This window comes from Corvus moneduloides, chromosome 3 (assembly GCF_009650955.1).
Source record: "Corvus moneduloides isolate bCorMon1 chromosome 3, bCorMon1.pri, whole genome shotgun sequence".
Lineage (NCBI taxonomy): Eukaryota > Metazoa > Chordata > Aves > Passeriformes > Corvidae > Corvus > Corvus moneduloides.
Genome location: NC_045478.1, coordinates 39868306 through 39887198, shown reverse-complemented (window position 1 = coordinate 39887198; position 18893 = coordinate 39868306). Strand labels below are relative to the sequence as shown.

Genomic DNA, 18893 nt, shown 5'->3' with positions numbered 1-18893 from the left:
TTTTTTTTAATACATGCATTTGATCACAAATAATAAAGTACACCACCACTGAAGGAATTAATAGCTATTTAGAAGACTTTACATACTGCATGGAAGTCTTCCCAGAAAGCGAAAGAAGCAATAAAAGTACATGAAGCATGCTGAGGCTGCTATCAGTGTATTTGGCAGAAGACACCCTTGCACTGCTTTCCAAGACTTTGAAAACCACTAATGCAAGACAGAATTGAAGAAATCATTGAGATTCAAAGTGGAATCTAACACACACAATATTGCAACCTGCTCTTGGGCAATATTAATGTACAAGCCAAAGGAGTTGCATGAGAAGAGTGCATTAAGCAACAACTTGGCCATGCTGAGAAACAGAAATCTTTCAGTATCATCACAGTGATTTGTCCTCATATTTTCACTGTACCTGCACTGAAACAAGCAGCAGGCTCCTCCCATGTCTCTCCCAGCTGGGACATGAATTTGTAGGGCACGTGTGTTCCACAGTGTTCTCTATACTACTGTCACCACAAACCTGCTCTAGCCTCACACTTGGAAGGCAACGCACAAGATAGTTCATCCACAAATTCCTGTCACACAGTTATCCAGGCTAATTCCACTCCTTTTAATTCCTGCAGGTTGCCTATGAATAGCACACATCCAGACACTTTCCAATACACAGGCTGATGACTCACAATCAGTTCTAAAGGTGGAATCAAGATCTTTAATCACAGTGGGTTCCCACAAACTGAAATGACATAACTTCATATTTACAGGACAATATTTAACAAGGACAAAATAGAGTCAGACTTGGCAGAAACATATTCCTGTGCTTAATCTAGAAGGGAACCTTTTTTGTTGTAGGCATTCCAGTTGAAGGTACCATCCAACATGTTCCACCACTGTTTTCTAGAATCAATCTTCAATCGCTTAAAGTAAGACATTTTAACCAACTTAAAAAAAAATTGCATATACTGAAAAAACAGCACAAGGTTGTTGAAAAGAAGAAATCACTTAGCTTTTTTCTAAATTAAGTTAGTGGGAAATAATGCTGGTTCACTCCTCTTAAAAAACTCCTACAACTGCAGAGTAATTTTAAAGGAGCTGGACAAAGAGTAGCCAGGATAATATATCTGTGCCTTTGTCTGTATTCATGAAAACGTGTCCAAATTCTAAGCTGTAAAATTCTGTATATGTTAGATAAATTTTCATTACGATATGCAGATATTAGTGTTGCAGTGGTTGAATCCACTGCAGGAATGACCAAGAAGCCACAGAGCCCCAAAACAGTGGAGGTCCGCTGGTGGGCAGGCTCAGAGGTCTAAGATCACCCCCTCTTTACCCCTTTTAAGTCCATATTCTAGATAGCTCTCCTTTCCTTGATACCCCACTGGTTCCCAGGTCCCTTGTTCCACCCCTCGCCTTTTCCACTGGTCACTGTCCTGTTACCCCATGCCCTCTCCACCCCCTGGCCCCCAAAGGATAGGCCCTCGGTGCCGATCCAGATAAAACCCCGGACCGCTCAGTGTTCTTTGTTCTTGGATCCCTTAGGGCGGGGACCTGAAGAAACCCCTCGGAACTCCATACAAAGGACCTCTCCCGCCTCTCTGTCCTCAGCGATGCTGCAGAAGCTGTCAGGCTCTGTGTGTGTGTGTGTGTGTTTGTGAGTATCCACCTACTACGGTGTGTCAGAGTGTGTCTGAGCACGTTCGCACAGCACTCCCCGGAGCGGCTCCGGCAGGATGCGATCGGGACGGACGCACCGCTCTTTCCACCCCCTCCACGGCCAGCGCGTCTTATTAGGGTTAAGTCTCAGGTCTGTTAAGCTGTCCAGGTAGACTTTGTCTGTATTTTGCATCAGACTTACTGCTGTCTCTTTGAAAAAACAGAGCTCTGCGCCCTAGGACAGGTGTGACAAAGAGCTCCGCAGCAGCTGTCTCAGGTTTGAGTGGTTTTGCACACTCTGGCCATGGTACCCAGATGTTTCCAACAGTCTTTTAAGTGATCACCTTCTTAGCAGTGTAACTGCTTTCCAATGATAGAGCGAGGCGACTGAGACCCTGAATGTGGGCTTCCCAGGTTCTAGGTTTTTCTTCTAAACCCAAGAGCAGCTTTCCTTCAAGACAAACACAGCAGGTGCAGCTTTTATTTTCCTTTTTCTCCCGTATTTGTTGAATAAGCATTTTGGGGCTGTACAACCAATACCCAGTCCATAACATAGCTAATCATAGCTAATTAAGACTGTGTCAGTCAGGAAAGAAGAAAAAAAAAAAAGTAATATCAAAATTATCACATCCTTAAAACCCCTCCTGATCTTCACAGCAGTGACATTTTGATAATGATGATGACTCTGCCTTCACAAAGAAAGAGCTCATTATTTTTAAGATACATATTTCTACATCAATTTCTGAAAGGAAATGAACCTTACAAGCAACTATAATTGGAATGCTCTCCTCTGCTGTCTTAATACTCATCAACAAAATATAACAAAGGTAACAGAAAAATCTCTCCACTGAAAAATAGAAGACTGCAACTGCCATTTGCTTGATACATATCCTCGAGAGGTCTGGGAAACATAAAAAGCCAAATATTCAGTTACATTTACCAGAGATCACCAACTGCCACCCCCTAAAGTAAAACCGCCCACTTGGCCATCTTTCTAAAGAGTACTGATGTAGTTCACCTTCCCCAATGCATGTGTCCTTAAAAGAAACAAAATTTTAAGCTTTTGGCCTGAGACCATGCTCATGATTGCAACTAGGTATCAAGACCATCAGTGATAGATTTTCACACCTCCCTTTCTTTTCATTCACGCCTTTTCCTTGACTTCAGTTGACTTTATGTGTTACTTGCCTTGATCTACAAGTGTTTAGAGAACTAAAGCAATTCATCCAGCAGTATGAAGCCAGTATGAACCAGTATGAAGAAGTATGAAACAGACTGAAAGCAGTCTGGTTTTCATTGGACTTGCAGTTTTCTCAAAACCTCAGAAATCCATATTCTTCATCTTCCAATAATCAGTATATTGCACACTCAGCAGCTGAGACAGTAGCAGCTGCTTACACAACTGATACACTTCCCTTTAAGAAGTTGTGAGGTCCAGGTATAAACACAATACTTTAGGACTGTGTCACAGCATGACCAAGGTGTGCACTAATAGTGGCTTTTGAGAAAATGAAAACAAATGCTTCTCTGGGTATAAGGGGATGCCAGGGTCAGTATGAACATCCAAACATATAAACAACCTAAGAAAGTAGGGGCTCAGGATAACCCCACTGCTGGATGAAGCAGATATTAGCCAGATTTTGTAATACCAGGAAACTTCCCCTGTCTAACTGAAGACTCTTTAGATCTTTCTAGACCAAACTGTATCAGAAAATCAAAAAGCAACAAAAACTCAGCACATTCAGGATATGAGTCTGCTCCCCACGCACACACAGATTGTTTGGGCGATATAATTCCACCAACCCAACCGGCTCTGCATACGAGTTTCATCTTGAACTCAACAGAGTCAACATGTACAGTGACTGCTTGGCTAGGATTTCTGGATTATTGTACATTTGAAAATCCTGGACAAATTACAAAAGCTGACAGAAAAATGCAAGAGGGGAATGAACCCATAATGGCAACCTGTCACAAAGTGCAGCAGCTCTGACAGAGGTACTTTCACTTTGGCTTTTTTAACAACAGCTGAGCCACCATGAGATTAGGTCACTGCCCATATTCATCCTTGGTATTTTCTTTCCTAGTTAATTGTTTATGCGACTTTGTCAGGCTAGCTCTGTAAACCAGATATATCTACATTTATGAGACTTCCTTCTGAGGTACAGACATTCACTAGCACGCTAGCAGAGGAACATCTAGGAAAGCTTACTAAATCTACTAAAATTACATACTATTAATAGTATTGTACAATAACATAACTTTTTATATATAGCCCCAAGGCTAAACATATCAAAATGAAGCACAGCTGTTTCAGTGGAACACAGCAGCTCTATTCACTCATCCCAGCACCGATTTCACACCGTGGACTGCCTTAAAGTGTCAGCCTGAGACATTTACCACCAAAACATTGATGGGGTAGGTGCTCCAGCCAAAAGCAGAAGCAGGAGCAGGAGCTAGCCCAGGGAAAGAGTGGGTCAAGACTCCCTTGGAGAGGGAGCGTTTAATTTCATTCTCAAATCCTACCTCTCTATTACTATGTGTTACATCAACTGCTCCATTACCCTCCACTCCACAGCCACCCTCCTACACACAGCTTTCCCCTGAGAAAGTGCCGCTGAAGAGCACAAGGGCTGCCCTCGTCCCAAGACCCCATACAATACCTCCTGCCCTGGAGAAATATATGCATATATACAGGGAAAAGGCATGTGCGTGCATATGCATACACATATACATATATATATATATATATACATATATACACACACACACACAGAGGGAAAACGCCTGCGCCCCCACACTCGTATGGCGGTAACACGCGGCCCCCCTCAGAGCGAGGCCGTGCCCGCTCCCCAGAACCCGGGGAGCCCCGCCAGACTCTGCCCCTCCAGCCGCAGCTGAGCCCACCGGCAGCGTGGCTCCCGCCCCAGGGCCGGGCTGCCGCCGCTCCCGCGCCGCTCCCGCGCCGGCGGCTCCCGGCTGGCGGCAGGAACAGGAAGCGGCGCCGGCGCGGGGCCGCGGCTGCTCCCCCTGGCGGCGGCGGGCGGCGGGGCGGGGTGGGGGCGGGGCCGCCGCCAGGCCGTGGCCCCGCCGTGGCCGCCCGAGAGGCCGCTGCTGCCGGCGCTTCCTTGCCCGCCCCCGCCCGGCGCTCCCTCCCTCCCTTACTCTCTCCCTGCGTCCCTCCCTCCTCGGCCGGGGCAGCAGGAAGCGGCTCTGATGTCAGCGGCGGCGGCCGCGGCGCGGCTCTGAGCGGCTCCTCCACCCCCGCCGCGGCCCCCTCGCCCGCTGCCGCCGCTGGGGCTGGCGGAGAAGCCCGGCTGCGGCCCCGGGGGCGCCGCCTTCTCTCGCCCGGGGACGCGCGGCCGAGGCGGTCCCGAGCTGTGCAGAGGCCGCGGCCTAGGGGAGTCGGCGCGGCGCCCCGCGGGGGTGCGGGAGGGCGCGGGATGCGCAGCGGCGGCGCCGGGGCCTGTGCCCGCCGCCAGTGAGGCCCGCGGCCGCCGCGAATGCGGCCCCGGCGGCGCCTCGGCCAGGCCCGCCCCGACCTGCGCCAGGAACCGCCGCCGAGCCCGGCGTAGCCCCGGCTCCGGCCCTCGGCTGCCTGGTGCCGGACGCTCGCGTAGCCCCAGCCCCCTCTCCTCCCTGCGGTGAAAGAGGAGGCATGTCCGCTGCCGCCTCCGCTGAAATGATTGAAACCCCCCCGGTCCTCAACTTCGAAGAAATCGACTACAAAGAGATCGAGGTGGAAGAGGTGAGTGCGGGTCCCGCCATCCCCCGCACCCCCCTGCTCCCCGGGAGCGGCCAGCGTGGCTCCCGCCGCCCTGACCCCGAGCGCCCCTGGGGTTCCCCTCCCCGGCGCCGTCCCCCCGCTGCGGAAGGGACCGCGGACGCTTCCTGGGTGCGCCGAGATGCCGGGACCCCCCCCCAGTGTACCTGGCCGGGGGTTCTGTGCCCCCGTGGATGCTGCAGCGGCTGGCACCAGCGAACAAAGGTCGTCTAGCTGGGGAGCGGAGGTGCCGGCTTACTTCTGCCGGCCCTGCTGCTGGATGCTTTACTGTGGAGTTTTATTTAAACGGGATAGATTTATTCGGGATGTTAAAGTTTCGCCGCCCATTTTACCACCCACTTTAGTATGGGTGGCAAACATAGTTGTCAGGCGTTGTCACAAGAGGAAACTGTTAATTCTGATGTTTCTTTCAGATCTCTGGTTCTCTCTGCCCCTGCTTTCACCTTTTGCCACCAAACTGAGCCATTGCATATATAATGATCGCACCAGTATTAATGATTTGCTAAATTTACAGCTCTATGAGCTGTAAGGATAAACAGTTTTCTTTTTTTCCTGACGTAGGCTAGTGATGTTGCACTTATGGATGTGTAACATTTAATTTGTGACCTGTGCATGTTACCCAGGAAGTGACATTCAGTTATTGTATAACAAAGTTGGAAGGAAGTTCTTCTGTGAAAATCGCATAGTAAAATTATTTCAGGTGTACCTTTCATCTCTCCGGGCTTCCTGTGAAAGTAGGGTGGGTGTGATCTAAGATAGCTTGAGTGCTTTAATAATGGGCTCAGTAGTATCTATATACTACAGTGTTGGTTAACTCTCAGAATTGCACAAAAATATTGCTGCTGTTGAGTTTTTTCCTTCCTCCCCTGCTAAGTTCTCTACAGAAATGAAGTTGTTTCATGAGGATCTGTAATGAATTTGATGAAGCAAACTTGTAGAGTCTGGACCTAATATGCATCCAAGACTCCTGAAACAGTCTCTGTGCTTTTGTTTGTAGATTAACATCTTTCTTTTTCATTAATAATTACTCTCTTTTTCTTAAAAAGTTTGTGTGGAAGTGGAGTTAGTTTTGTGTGGTAGCTTTTATAGGTAGGACAACCTGTGTTCAAGTTTTTAGCGTAGTTTGCTAATACTGGTTTGTTCATCATTATCCTGCTGGGCTTGGGCCTTCTGGGGAGAGTTCACAGACCTTAAAATCTACGATATTTCCATGGAGCACCAGGGCACTTTCTGGTGTATTCAGGTACTATTGTGGTAACTTTGGTTTTCGCCATAGCAGGCACAGGAAATTTTCAGAAGACCGTATCTTTCAAGAGATTGCTTTTATCTCTTTCTATGAATTTGGCAATCAAGAAGATTTTTGTTTCTGTAAATCTAGTTGTTCTGCTTCCTTTTATGCATTGAACTGTTCTGAAGTGAAGGTATTTTTGTTGTTTTTGCAACACTTACTAATAGCCAGGGGTCGAATCACATGTTTTGGGAAAAATGGAGTTTCTCACCCAACAAAGAAAGTTCAAGTGGGTAAGAACTTACCTATCATGTAAAGATGCCCAGTGATGGCTCATAGAAGTGAGTAGCACATCTGCTGTGTTAGACATAGTCCTTTGAATGAATAAAGTGCTGTACAATTCTTTAATACTCACAACACCCGTGGGGAGGTTGTTAGCAAGGATTATATTGCTGGTTTACATATAGGAAGTGTGGAGCTGCACAGTGTGTAATTGGTGTAACTAGAGTTCAGCATTCTAAGGTTTAGTGCTCAGAGCTTGTCTGTGTTCCATGCATGTGCCTGGCACTCACAGAAACAGGAGTATCGGCACAAAAATGTATCTGGAGATTATGCCTAAGTAAAAATTTGTTGAATGCAGTTGTTGCATTATTCTTAACGCAGTATCTTTGTTAGAGATAACAAAACTCATGGTTATAAGCAGAACTCTGATAAAGTGTGGTCTCCATGAAAAAAATCCAGTGACAGCTGGCATAGCATTTTGAGTGTACCTGTCCTAGCAGAAGTTCTTATAGGCAATGGGGATACCCTAGTGCTGAACACAGTCTAAATGTCATTGCACAGAGGAAGAAAAAAGACCTACTTTAGAATGAAACAGATGGATCATACTTAGACCTTGCTTTTCTCAGCTGTGGGTGTTGATCTCTTACTCATGATGCAATTTCAGCACAAATAGTCAACTTTGTAGTCAAAACACATCCTTACTGACTATTTTCTGTGCTCTTACTTTAGGCTCAGAAGTTTTCAAGGATTTTAAGTGGCTGTAATATCTCAAAATGGTCATATTTATGCTTGGCAAGCTTCAAATGTTTCAAAATGGAGTGTTAAGAGGTCTACACTGGAAACTCAAATGCTTTTATAATCATAGCTTTGCTGTTGTATTATCAAGGCTGTCTTGTCCGCAGATAGCAGTCCCACTCTGCCACTGGTTTATTAATAGATATTGAAGTTCTGGAATACTTGCAGGCCCAGAGACCTTGCTAATAAATGTGGGATCTCTAAGTGCACTTTCATTTAGGTTTGCCTGAACTCTGCTGGATAAAAACAAGAATATACCATATTTTGCTTAAGATGCCATGCACATGACTAACTGTAGTGTAGTGTTACTCCCCACCAGTCAAACACGTCTCCAGCTTCAGGCTGCCTTTTTGTTATTTCAAGTGCTTAAAATGAAGTAAAATACAGAGGCAATTATTATGAAAGAGTTGGAGTCAAATCAAAATTGATGTGACACAGCAGGAGCGTCTTCAAAACTAGAAGAGGAGAAACAACATAAAACTTGTGTTCAACAGAAATGTTTTCTATTTTACTATGCAAGTTTTCAATTGTGAAAATGGCCTTTTTTAATTTTTTAGGTATGAGATAGAGAAATCATTAGAAACTGAACAAATTCTATAACTCAAGTTAACAATAAAAAGCCTAATAGCCTTATTTTAAAATCTCATATTTAAATCTAGCCTAAACACTACTGTCGTTTCTTCCCAGAGGAGCTTCCACATCTAAACAACAGACTTTGGTTTTTAACTGTTCTGGCAGCCTATTCTCTGCCAGTCTTTCCTGAAAATTCCACAGGCTTTCCTCCATCATGTAACTGGGTAACAGTCCCATACATGACCAAAACATAGACCTCTTCATCACAGGATGTGTGTATCCTTGGATTGCACAGCCAAAGGTACGTGTCTGGTCATGTACACTGTGGCCCTGCCCCATCACTGCCTGATGTAGCCAGGTTAAAAAACTAATGCCATATTGCGTAGTTGCAAGTTACTTTTGGATGGTCTGAAATTTGAATTTAAATTATTTGAAAAGTGTTGTTTAATGCTCTACTAGTATATTGCAGTTCACAGTGAAGTTTATTTTCAGCAATCTATGAGGGCAACAGTAGTTAATTCTAAGAGAATTAGGGTAATGTTGTCTTTGAGATGAAGAGGTAAGCTTTATGAATGTATATTTTAGAAAATTTACTTATGGTCCCAGCAACTAAGGAGATGCAGTTTATGGTGCGTCCACCTATCTTAGATATTTTTGAAACAGTTGACTAATTTCATTAACTGAGTAGTGTGCTGGAAACTACATGTATTCCTTCCAATTCTGGAACAAAGCAGTTCAGAGGCAAGAGAATGAGCAATACAGCAAGGCAACTGGGTTTTGCTCCCCTTTGTATAGGTAACTTTTAAAAAGTTAGTGAGATGCAGTGACTGATTATGTCCATTACAAGGTAAAGCAGGTTTGTGTAAGCTGCTGTTGAACATGGAACTGTTACTACCTCCAGTGTTTCTGTGTCCTGGGGGATCATCTCCAATTGTAGGATACCAATCTGGAAAATTGGAAGAAATTTGGACAAGAACCAGATGTGATTTGAGATCTGAACAGCATTTTTGGGTATCTGACATGAGTACAGAAGGATTGCTTCTCAAGAACCAAGGGTGGTAGTTAGAAATCCATTTGAAGTCAGTTGAATTTCGTAGCCTTTTTCAGTAAGACTTCAAGGTGCAAAGCTGGGTGTTCCAAAACAAAGGCAAAAAATAAGTATGTGGTGAAAACATATGCCAGTATTTTCTCTGATTTTGCTCTTAATACATTTCTGAATTAATTAAAATAACTACTTAAATTTAGTTTAGTTACACCAATGGAAGATTCTCTTCATTCATCTACATAAGAAAATAGATGAAGTGTCAGCTGGGGTGTGGATTTATAGCAGAAGTTATGCAACACCAATTCCATGTGGATGAAATTTACTGTGCAGTGAGTTAGAACATGGCTAATAAGCTAGTTAAACTGTTAATGTAACACTTTATACTAATTTCTACACATGCAGATATATTCAGTGAATCTGTTTGTGTCCTGTTAAATAGACTCATACTTCAGTCTCATAAAGAACACATGGGAAAGAAACCTCACAGACCTTCCTGTTCTGTGATGAAAGCAAGAGCCATATTTATGAGATAATAATAGAATTCTATGTCTAATGCTTTTCCCTAAGAAAAAAACTAAAACAACAGAGAGAGTTTCACGTGTCCCTTATTTGTTCCACCCAGTGGACTGCAGCAGTATTTTACTGGCTGCAGAGTATTTGTTTGGTTTTTTGGTTTGGTTTTTTCCCAAAGACCAGTAATTTTAGACAGTGCCAGCCCAGAAGGCCCAACTCTTGTTGGAGTCCTGCACCCTGAGTGCCTCATTACCCAACATTTTGTTTTTAAAACAATAATGCACTCTCTGGGCTGCTCTAACAGAACAAATTGATTCATACTGGAGCATCAGACAGTTGTTCTGTTAATGTTTTTATATTGCTGGTATTTTTTAATTGCTGATATGAGTTCTGTTCTTGAGACAGATGTATAAAACCCTATCAGTGTGTAAAAGCTTTTCAGCTTGTAATTAGTTGTGATAAGCCAGAATGAAAGTATAACTTGATAAACTGTTATCTTTGAGATGCGTGCATTTCTTGGGATGACTCGAGCTATCAAAATGCAGAGAGGGTTGGTTCAGAGCAAAGGAAGAATTTCTGGAAACACAGTTTTCAAGACCAGGCTGGATGGGGCTCTGAGTAATCTGATCTAGTGGAAGGTGTCCCTGCCCACGGCAGGGGGGTTGGAACTTAGATGATCTTTAAGGTACCTTCCAACCCAAATCATTCTTTGATTCTATAATTTCAGGAACATATAAGATGATACTTTGATTCTTCATAAACATGTTCTAAAGAAGCTGAAAAGAGAATTAGTTCTTAGAACTAAATTCAGGTAGACAAGTCACTGAATGAAAACTGTACAGTTATACAGCTCTAACAGAGGAAACCCTCGGTAGGGACCAACTGTATGAGTTTGTGTCAAGCAGAACTTGCCTATATTTATTAAGAATCTAAGTTGATTTTAATAAGCAGTTTCTTTCAGGAAGAAATATTTCTTCCTGTGGTGTTTTGCATAACTTTTAAGTTGAGACTTAGAAACCAAATCTAAACTAAATTACTTAGTTTACTTAAAATTAGTAGGGGTTTTGGGGGTGGGGGAGTGGAGAGGATTTGGAGGTTTCTTCATTGCTGTATGAATCCCAGAAAGGAAAAGGAAAAGCAACATTTAGAGCTGGGCTGACACTAGTACAAATAAACTTAACCAGTCAAAGAACATAGCTGTAAGAATTGGCAGATACATCCAAACTCCTTCCTCAAAGTGCTGCCAGGGTATTGGCCACAGTCATCTGTGGCACAGGGCCGATTTGCTTCAACCTACTTAATAAAGCATAGCACACACAGAAGAACCAAAGCTGGAATTTGAGGCTATTTGAATGAATGATAGAAAGTGTAGGCGTTTATTTTCAGAAGCTGTACACTGTTGTTCATGGCTTCCTTTGGCCCTTTTTTTTTTTTTTTTAATTTATGCTCCATATGTCATAAGGGCAGATATGTGAAAACCTGAAAATATTAGTATACCTTATTGATACTCCTGGAGCTCTGGTAGACAGAGAGAGTAGAAGCAACTGAATTTTAAAATGTGATTTTTTTTGTGTGTTTTACAAAGCATTCTAGAACATTTCTTTTTTTTCCACTCTCTTGTGTAGTGGAGCTTGAGAGATCCAGAAGTTCAGTTTGCGTGCATATCATCTCATTTGCAAATATACCAGTAAACAAAGTGACATAGATATTAAAGATAATTTAAAGCCTGCTGTCACTTTGGAAGCACGGGTTTTGTATGGTTTCTGTTGTTGGATTTTTGTAACTGCTTGTCTTGTTTCCCAAAATTGTAAACAAGCATGTCATGCAGTAGATACTGCAAATTATGAAGTCAGTTCTCCAAAGAATACTACGTCTGCTAACCAGGGAGCTATTATATTTTATTGCTGTCATATATCCAGCAAGTTTTTTTTAGAAAGAAAAGCACTAGGTATCCAGCATGTAGAACTACCTTACATGGAAACTTTATGGATAGAGAGAAAAACTTAGCATTTTTTTAGTTTTGAGTTAATAGAAAACCTGTGCAGTTAGAGCAAAGTTGAAATTAATTCTTCCAAAGTTTTGACATTTGTTAGGGGATTATGGTGCATCTGAATAAACAGATGCATTTTTCTTGTTTTACTGGGAGAGGGGAAATTACTGGTTACATCCCTTAGGACAAAATACATCCTTAAGGTCTTAACATATCTGCAGTCTCTATTTCCTGCATGATTTCTAGTCTACATAACTTACCAGTCAGTATAGTCTACATACTTACAAGTCAGTATCATGTATCTTTGTTTATGTACAGCATTTGATACTATTTGTACACAGAGACAGAGGTAATGCTTGTTCCAGGGCTCTTGTATGGTTCATATTCTTTAAATAAGACTCTAAATACACTATCTGGAAAACATGCAAGTGGCACTGTCCTTCACCATGTCACTTTGTCACACAGTAGAATGTAACTTTTTACTGGTATGAATTTTATACGTAGAATAATACATTTTAATACACTTTTCAATCTTTAAATCTCTTTTAAGTATTACTCCCAGTTTAAAATGTTTTTGTGTCATGTACCGAGTGGTTTTTGACAAACTTAATTCTCTTCTGTGAGAAATTCTCTTCTTGTTCTTACTCTATTTCTAAATGTCTCATCTGCCCTATATTTTCCTTTTTTCTCCTAGAAGATATTTAGAGGAACAAAATCTTTTACCAAAAGAATGTGTTTATTTTTAGATTATTTTCCAAACATACACAGTGCTACAGATCAACTGCTGTTTATTGATTTGTTGTGTCAATAATTCCATTACCGTGCTTCATATAATTCCGAATATGCACTATTGCCCAAACATATGGTGTGGCACCAACAGCAGGGGACAAGAAGGAATGAGCATGAAGAAACTAAAGTTCAGGCAGTGCCTCCCTCCTCTGCTATTAAGTTACTTAGTTCCAGCACACGGTGCTGAAGGAAACTCCATAGTGTTTAAACTGTTTTGACAAAATCTAAGACTTAACTCCTTCAAAGAAGTTTAAGTGAAGAAAATTATATGTAAATGGACTCCACCACAAGCTGCATTCTGTCGATTATAAAGGGGTTTTTGCTATGAGTAAGGTACATTTTCCAGATTAAGTAGGAAAAACATACTGAGTTTTCACATTTGGTAAACTTCAATTTGTATCAGATCCGTCATTGTTTCTGATGGTTGCTCCTTTCATGTGCTATTCAAAAGCCTGAGCTGCTTTAATGGAGGATCGGCTCTTCTGTTTTCCCTGTATCCTAGGTAAATATTCACTGCATTCATGTCCCTTCTCAAGTTCAGCCCTCTGCCTAAGCAGGCACCAAGTCACTGATAAATTGTTATGAAACCTTGACTGCATAATCATTTATCAAACTATTTTCAGCAACAATAAAATTTACATACCTGATGGTCTCACAGCTTTTTGTTATGTGATTAGGTTTAGATTGCCTGGTTAACTCTTCCTCTTGGTGCTTGACACTGATTTTATTTTTTATTATTATTTTTTTCCAGTCATCAGTGGGAGTTCTTAAAGTGCATCTGACTCTTGGAATTTATTCCACTTTTCAACTAAAACCCAAATATTGTGACGTTCATGGCAAATTACATTGGGCAGTGTACTTGTTTCTTTTAGTTTCTTCATTTAATAGAAACATTGTTAAAAAATTCAACAACATTGAAAAATAATGATTTCTTTAGTATAAAAACTGGAAATATATGTACCAGTTCTCAGGATAAAACTTGCAAATAGTCATGGATTTATCTGTGGAGGATCAGTATGCATTTATATTGACTTACGAGCTGAATTTGACCATGTGAAGTCAAATGCAACAGATATGTGGGCTTTCTGTTTTTTGTTACGTTTTTGTTAAATAAATGTATTTACTATATAAAAATATATGTAGTATATATTGCATAATCATAATATTAAAATCATGTACGTAATAATACATACAGTGTATTTGTACATATGGGCAAGTCTTTTCAGCAAGGAAAGCTATGACTAGCCAGAAAAAAAGTAAGCCTGACCCATCACAAACTGTTGTAAGTGATTTAGGCTAAGTAAAAAAAAAAAAAAATCTAATTACTTCATTAAATTTTGTGACCAATCTTTTAACTGACATACATGCACTATTTTCAAATAGCTCTTTTTGTTTCCGTCACTGGATTAAACGTAACAGAGTTGTAGTCAAAAACTGTGAAGGACTATGAGAAAAGGTATATTAAGAAAAGGAACCTTCTAAAATGTGTCTCACAGAGGCTTGCACCATAAGGCCAATTGTATCCACCTAGGAGAATTCATTATATGTCCACCTCCTTCTCCCTAAGTGGAAGGGAGAGTTCTTCCCACTCACTGTGATAACCGTGTTTGGATTCCTTCACAGTGTAGGGGAGCAGCAGATCTGGAACTGTATTGCTACTGCCAATACACTTCATCCTGCACAAGCTGCTCTGTGGCATCCTTCTCTCATTAACTGTCCTTAGTATTTCCCAGGTGCTTGCATGGTGGATTTTTATGTGCTCACTAATTACCATTTCTGCAAAATGCAGACTTACGGCGCACACCAACTGATGAGATTTTTCTTATTCTGTAGGTCTGGTCATATGCTGAGCAAGGTGGGTAGAGGCTTTGTAATGGACAACTCTTGTGGCAGTAGAAGGTGGAGGGTGGGCCAACCCCAAGAAAACGGGCAATTTTCTTCAAAACGTGGTCTGAGACAGAAAAGGAAATAACAAGGAAGACTAGTTTGGGACTTTTATATCTTCCAGTGACTCATTGTTTCCAATTTGTTTATATGTACTATTCTTGTCGGCTGCTCAGCTATCATTCATGGCTTGGTGTTTCCAACCTCACTGTGGAATGCAAGAAAATAGTTAGCGTGTGTTACGTCAGGACAAGAGTCAAGGCCCTGCGCTTTGCCTGGGGGAGGAGGTTACAATCAACAGGTCCCGTTCTTTAACGGAGCAGAATGGGGAATGTTCTGTGCATCTTACGTGGGTATCTTATGGCAGACTCTGAGGACACTGAACATCTCATCCCAATTTCATCATGGTCCTGTGCAATTGTTTGTGTATGCATTTAAAATTCAGAAGTTTTAATTCCTGTTCTTAGACGGAATAAACAAATACAGCAGATAGATATAATTTCACAGATGAAACCTAAAAAAAAAAAAAATTGCTCTCATTCTTCTGATTTTCTTCTGAGCAAAGCTTGTTCTAAATAACTGAGATTATACTTTTCTGAAATACTATTACTGCACATTACTAATAAAATGTTTTGTATGTGTGTTTTCCAATTCTTCTGTAAAGGGTCTCTTGAGTAAGCTTTGCTAAGACCAGTTGTGCTTTAATGGCATAGTATTCAATTCCTACTGCAAAACTCAAGCCTGTATCTACAGTTTTCTAAATTAAATTTCGTTTCTGTTTATGAAGTCCTGCACAGCAAATGAAACCATTTCAAGTTTTAACTCTAGTGTTTTGTATTTTGTTCTAGGTTGTTGGAAGAGGAGCCTTTGGTGTGGTCTGCAAGGCAAAATGGCGAGCTAAAGATGTAGCCATTAAACAGATAGAAAGTGAATCTGAAAGAAAAGCCTTCATTGTAGAGGTACAGTAAGTTTGATGGAAAATATGGGGTTTGGTAGAGCTTGTTTCCTGAAATTCATGGGTGCATTTAGTGTACTAAAAGCTATGTCTTTATCACAAGATAAATGCTGCCTGTGGTACCCAGTTCAGGCCTGGACCCTTGTCTTGCAGAACAGGAAACCTGTTGAAGCACATTGCGGCTCCTTAAGTTTGCTTCTCATAAAAACTGAAAGGCAAGAGTGTGGGAGAGAGGAGGGCACACAACTGGGGAAATAACAGTTCTTAGATTCTGTCCCAGTCTAAAGTAAGGGTGCAGCTGGAATACCCACCAAAGCCTTGGAGCTGATTAACACTTCCAGGGGCTACAGCATAGGTTCTCCAGTACAAACAGGTTGATATTTGAAACTGTTTCTGAGTTTTTTCAGCAGTTCTAATAACTTGATTATTTTTTTTCTTATATATAAGTACATTGCTACCTTAAAGGCAATCACTGTTTTCATTCAATGTCTACTTCTTCAAAAATGTCGAGTAGTTCAGATACACTGATAAACTTCCCAAGATACATAATATTTTCTAGAATCAAATGTTTAATTTAAATGACATATATTGTGACATGGTGCTTAGTATTTATTCAGTTATAATTGAGGATGTTCAAGATATACAAAATATGTTCAAAACAAAACTCTTAAATTTAGAACTAACTCTAGCGAAATGTAAAACACTAAAGGGCTGAAAACAGCATGTTTGTAATAGGCCTCTGTAAATATTTATATGTTGTTCATTACCATGGGAAGTTTTTAAGGTTAATAATCTGAGTCTAGTTTAACACTGAGTAGATCTGATTGATCTCTTGGGATTTTTGTGTTCAAAAGAGATCTGAGTAGGTAATCCCAGAAATGCTTCAGTAATTACTGCTATTCAGGAAACCCTGCACAGTGCAAGCATCAGTTGAAATGTTTCATTCTGATTTTTTAGATCTTCTGAAGTGTATAGAAAAAATAGTGTTTGCTCCATAGACAGCATAAACTACTTCAGAAGTCTGTGTAAAGAGAAAAATATTCCTTTTCTGCTTGCTTCTACTCTGTACTGGTAGAAAAACCCAATGCAAAATAGTGCAATTGTGAGTACAAACAGTAATAGGTTATTGGAACTATGTCATTCTAATATTAAATTATTTTATAGGATTGTGGGCTTGGGGATTTTAGGACATGTATCTTCTATATTGTGAAAACAGCCAGTATGATCCTAATTTTTTTTTCATTTAATCAGACAATTTTTATATAGTCAAAACTGAAGGCTCTAGGAAGAGCACCAAATCTGTAGAGGTCATAGTTGCACAGTGCTTGTGATTTGAGTGACTTTACTACAGTCTGGAAAAAATACTTTCTTTAAATGTAATTTCTTCAAACTTTCTTTTAAAACACAGTTGCAGTTTGACACAAACCTGATTACATACAATAAAATGCAAAGAGGGACATTAGTTTTGTAATTCCTAAAATCACCATCTGGGGTTATGCAGATGTAGAAAATTGTACTTGCTGTTGTGTGGTGTATTATTTATCGCTATGAAAATAAAGCCTTTTCTTCCCATGGTTTGAAACTGTGATTTGTGTTGCAGCTTCGACAACTGTCACGAGTAAACCATCCCAATATTGTCAAGTTATATGGAGCCTGTCTAAATCCAGTAAGTTATAGCTTATGTCAGTATGACAAAAGGTGACTAGCTTAACCTATGCAAGCATCAATGAACAGAATATATATTTTATATTAAAAATGTACCTATTATATTTTTTTTAATGTTTTAGCCATAATAAGGAAATACACAGATATGTAGGTTGGTTGATATATTCAGGTATTTGTTTCTTCTTTCTTCTGCTATGAAAAATAAATTATTTTAAGAACACCCCAAAGCTATTTCTAAACATCAGTTATACTTGAGTTTGTCAAATCGCCATTTGGTATATTACATATGTATTTACATTCATATCTACAGTCCTATTAATTGCAAATCAGCAATACAAAAAGTAAATGCATTAGCAACACATGATTATAGCTTGTAAATCAGTTCCTATTTTCTTACATGCAGTTTTCAGGATTTGCTTGCTTTCTGCCACAGCTGCAAACAGTCCCACAAATTCTCTAAGCAGAAAAGAGAGTACTGTGACAGGACAGATGTATCCTTAGCTTGTATGGGCTTAATTGCTTAAAATAATGCTGCATCCCTTTTCTTTTTTTGTACTGGTGAAATTCTTTTGACATGGTATTTAATGAATTTTTTTTGTAAGCCACTAAAGGAAAAAAGTAAAGGACAGTGAACTGCAGTTTGAAGACAGTATTTGCTTTTTAAGACTGAGGAAGAGGAGGGAGGTCATTCTTTTATTTTCTAACTTACAATGAGAACTAAGTGTAAAACTCATTTTTCTTACATGTAAATACATACATTTCAAACTGACTGATATATTTTCCATTAGCTTAGGTATGGAGGCATTGTAGTTGCTCTCAAGGAACTTCCCTTTCAGCTGTTTTCTGCCTCTGCATTGAAAATATACCTATTTTTTGTCCCCTTCTCCCCAAAGGTGTGTCTTGTTATGGAGTATGCTGAAGGAGGTTCTCTGTACAATGGTGAGTATCATTTCAACTTCCTGGAGTTAAAGTGCTAGTATTAGGGCAAACATAGTCTAAACTACAGGTTGTTTCATAAATACGTCTCCATTCTTGGAGCTATTCAGAAGCCACCTGAACACAGCCCAGGGCAACCAGCTGGAGGTGGCCTGCTTGACCTGCTTGGTAGACTTCCAGCGGTCTCTTCCAACAATTATGTGGTTCTTTGAAATTCTTAAAATAATTTTAAGAAGAAAGAAGTGTGCTTTTTAAAATCTCTTTTCAATCCATTGGTTTGTTCTTGATACCAGTTTCTTATATTTTATACAAGTAATTTAAGGTTTTCCAGTGGAACATCTGAAAACATTCTTCCTTAATTTGTAAATTCCTTGAGCATTTGTTTAACACAGACTTTACCAGGGATAGCTGAGAACAAGCAACACTTTTCATACTGAAATTTAACACAAAAGATTATGGAAAGTATTCTAAAAAAAAGGGAAATATTTTGACATTTCTGTTATTTTAACAGTCTGTAGAAGGATATTTTTAGTTGCAGTAATGAGGTGTTGGTAATTACTTAGATTCCACAGAGCTTTTCTGACTGGTATTTTGTTAACTCCATTGTATCTGTTGTAATATGCAATAAAGTTCTTTTTAGTTTGTGCCTTTGTTTTGCAGTGCTGCATGGTGCTGAACCTCTGCCTCATTATACTGCTGCACATGCCATGAGTTGGTGTTTACAGTGTTCCCAAGGAGTGGCATATCTCCACAGTATGAAGCCAAAGGCTCTAATTCACAGAGACCTGAAACCACCAAAGTAGGTTT

General features: G+C 40.5%; 1 protein-coding gene and 1 long non-coding RNA gene across 15 annotated transcripts in view; one reads left to right on the top strand and one right to left on the bottom strand.

Annotated features, from left to right (window-relative positions):
- Positions 1–5862, bottom strand: part of LOC116442259 — a 75987-nt gene extending 70125 nt beyond the window's left edge. For 2 of the 7 annotated variants that reach the window (XR_004239462.1, XR_004239461.1), the window contains exon 1: positions 5578–5844. This is a non-coding gene — a long non-coding RNA (uncharacterized LOC116442259). Of the gene's footprint in view, positions 1–5577 lie in introns of all 7 variants that reach the window. The other 5 variants (XR_004239459.1, XR_004239457.1, XR_004239460.1 and 2 more) reach the window with 5 other exon arrangements.
- The window catches only part of MAP3K7 (mitogen-activated protein kinase kinase kinase 7), a 46682-nt gene continuing 32942 nt past the window's right edge, over positions 5154–18893 (top strand). For 4 of the 8 annotated variants that reach the window (XM_032105085.1, XM_032105084.1, XM_032105082.1 and 1 more), the window contains exons 1-5: positions 5154–5395; positions 15379–15489; positions 17086–17151; positions 18044–18089; positions 18747–18885. In XM_032105085.1, coding sequence (XP_031960976.1) covers positions 5306–5395; positions 15379–15489; positions 17086–17151; positions 18044–18089; positions 18747–18885 — 452 coding nt within the window. In that variant the 5' untranslated portion in view covers positions 5154–5305. Of the gene's footprint in view, positions 5396–14479; positions 14502–15378; positions 15490–17085; positions 17152–18043; positions 18090–18746; positions 18886–18893 lie in introns of all 8 variants that reach the window. The other 4 variants (XM_032105087.1, XM_032105086.1, XM_032105083.1 and 1 more) reach the window with 3 other exon arrangements.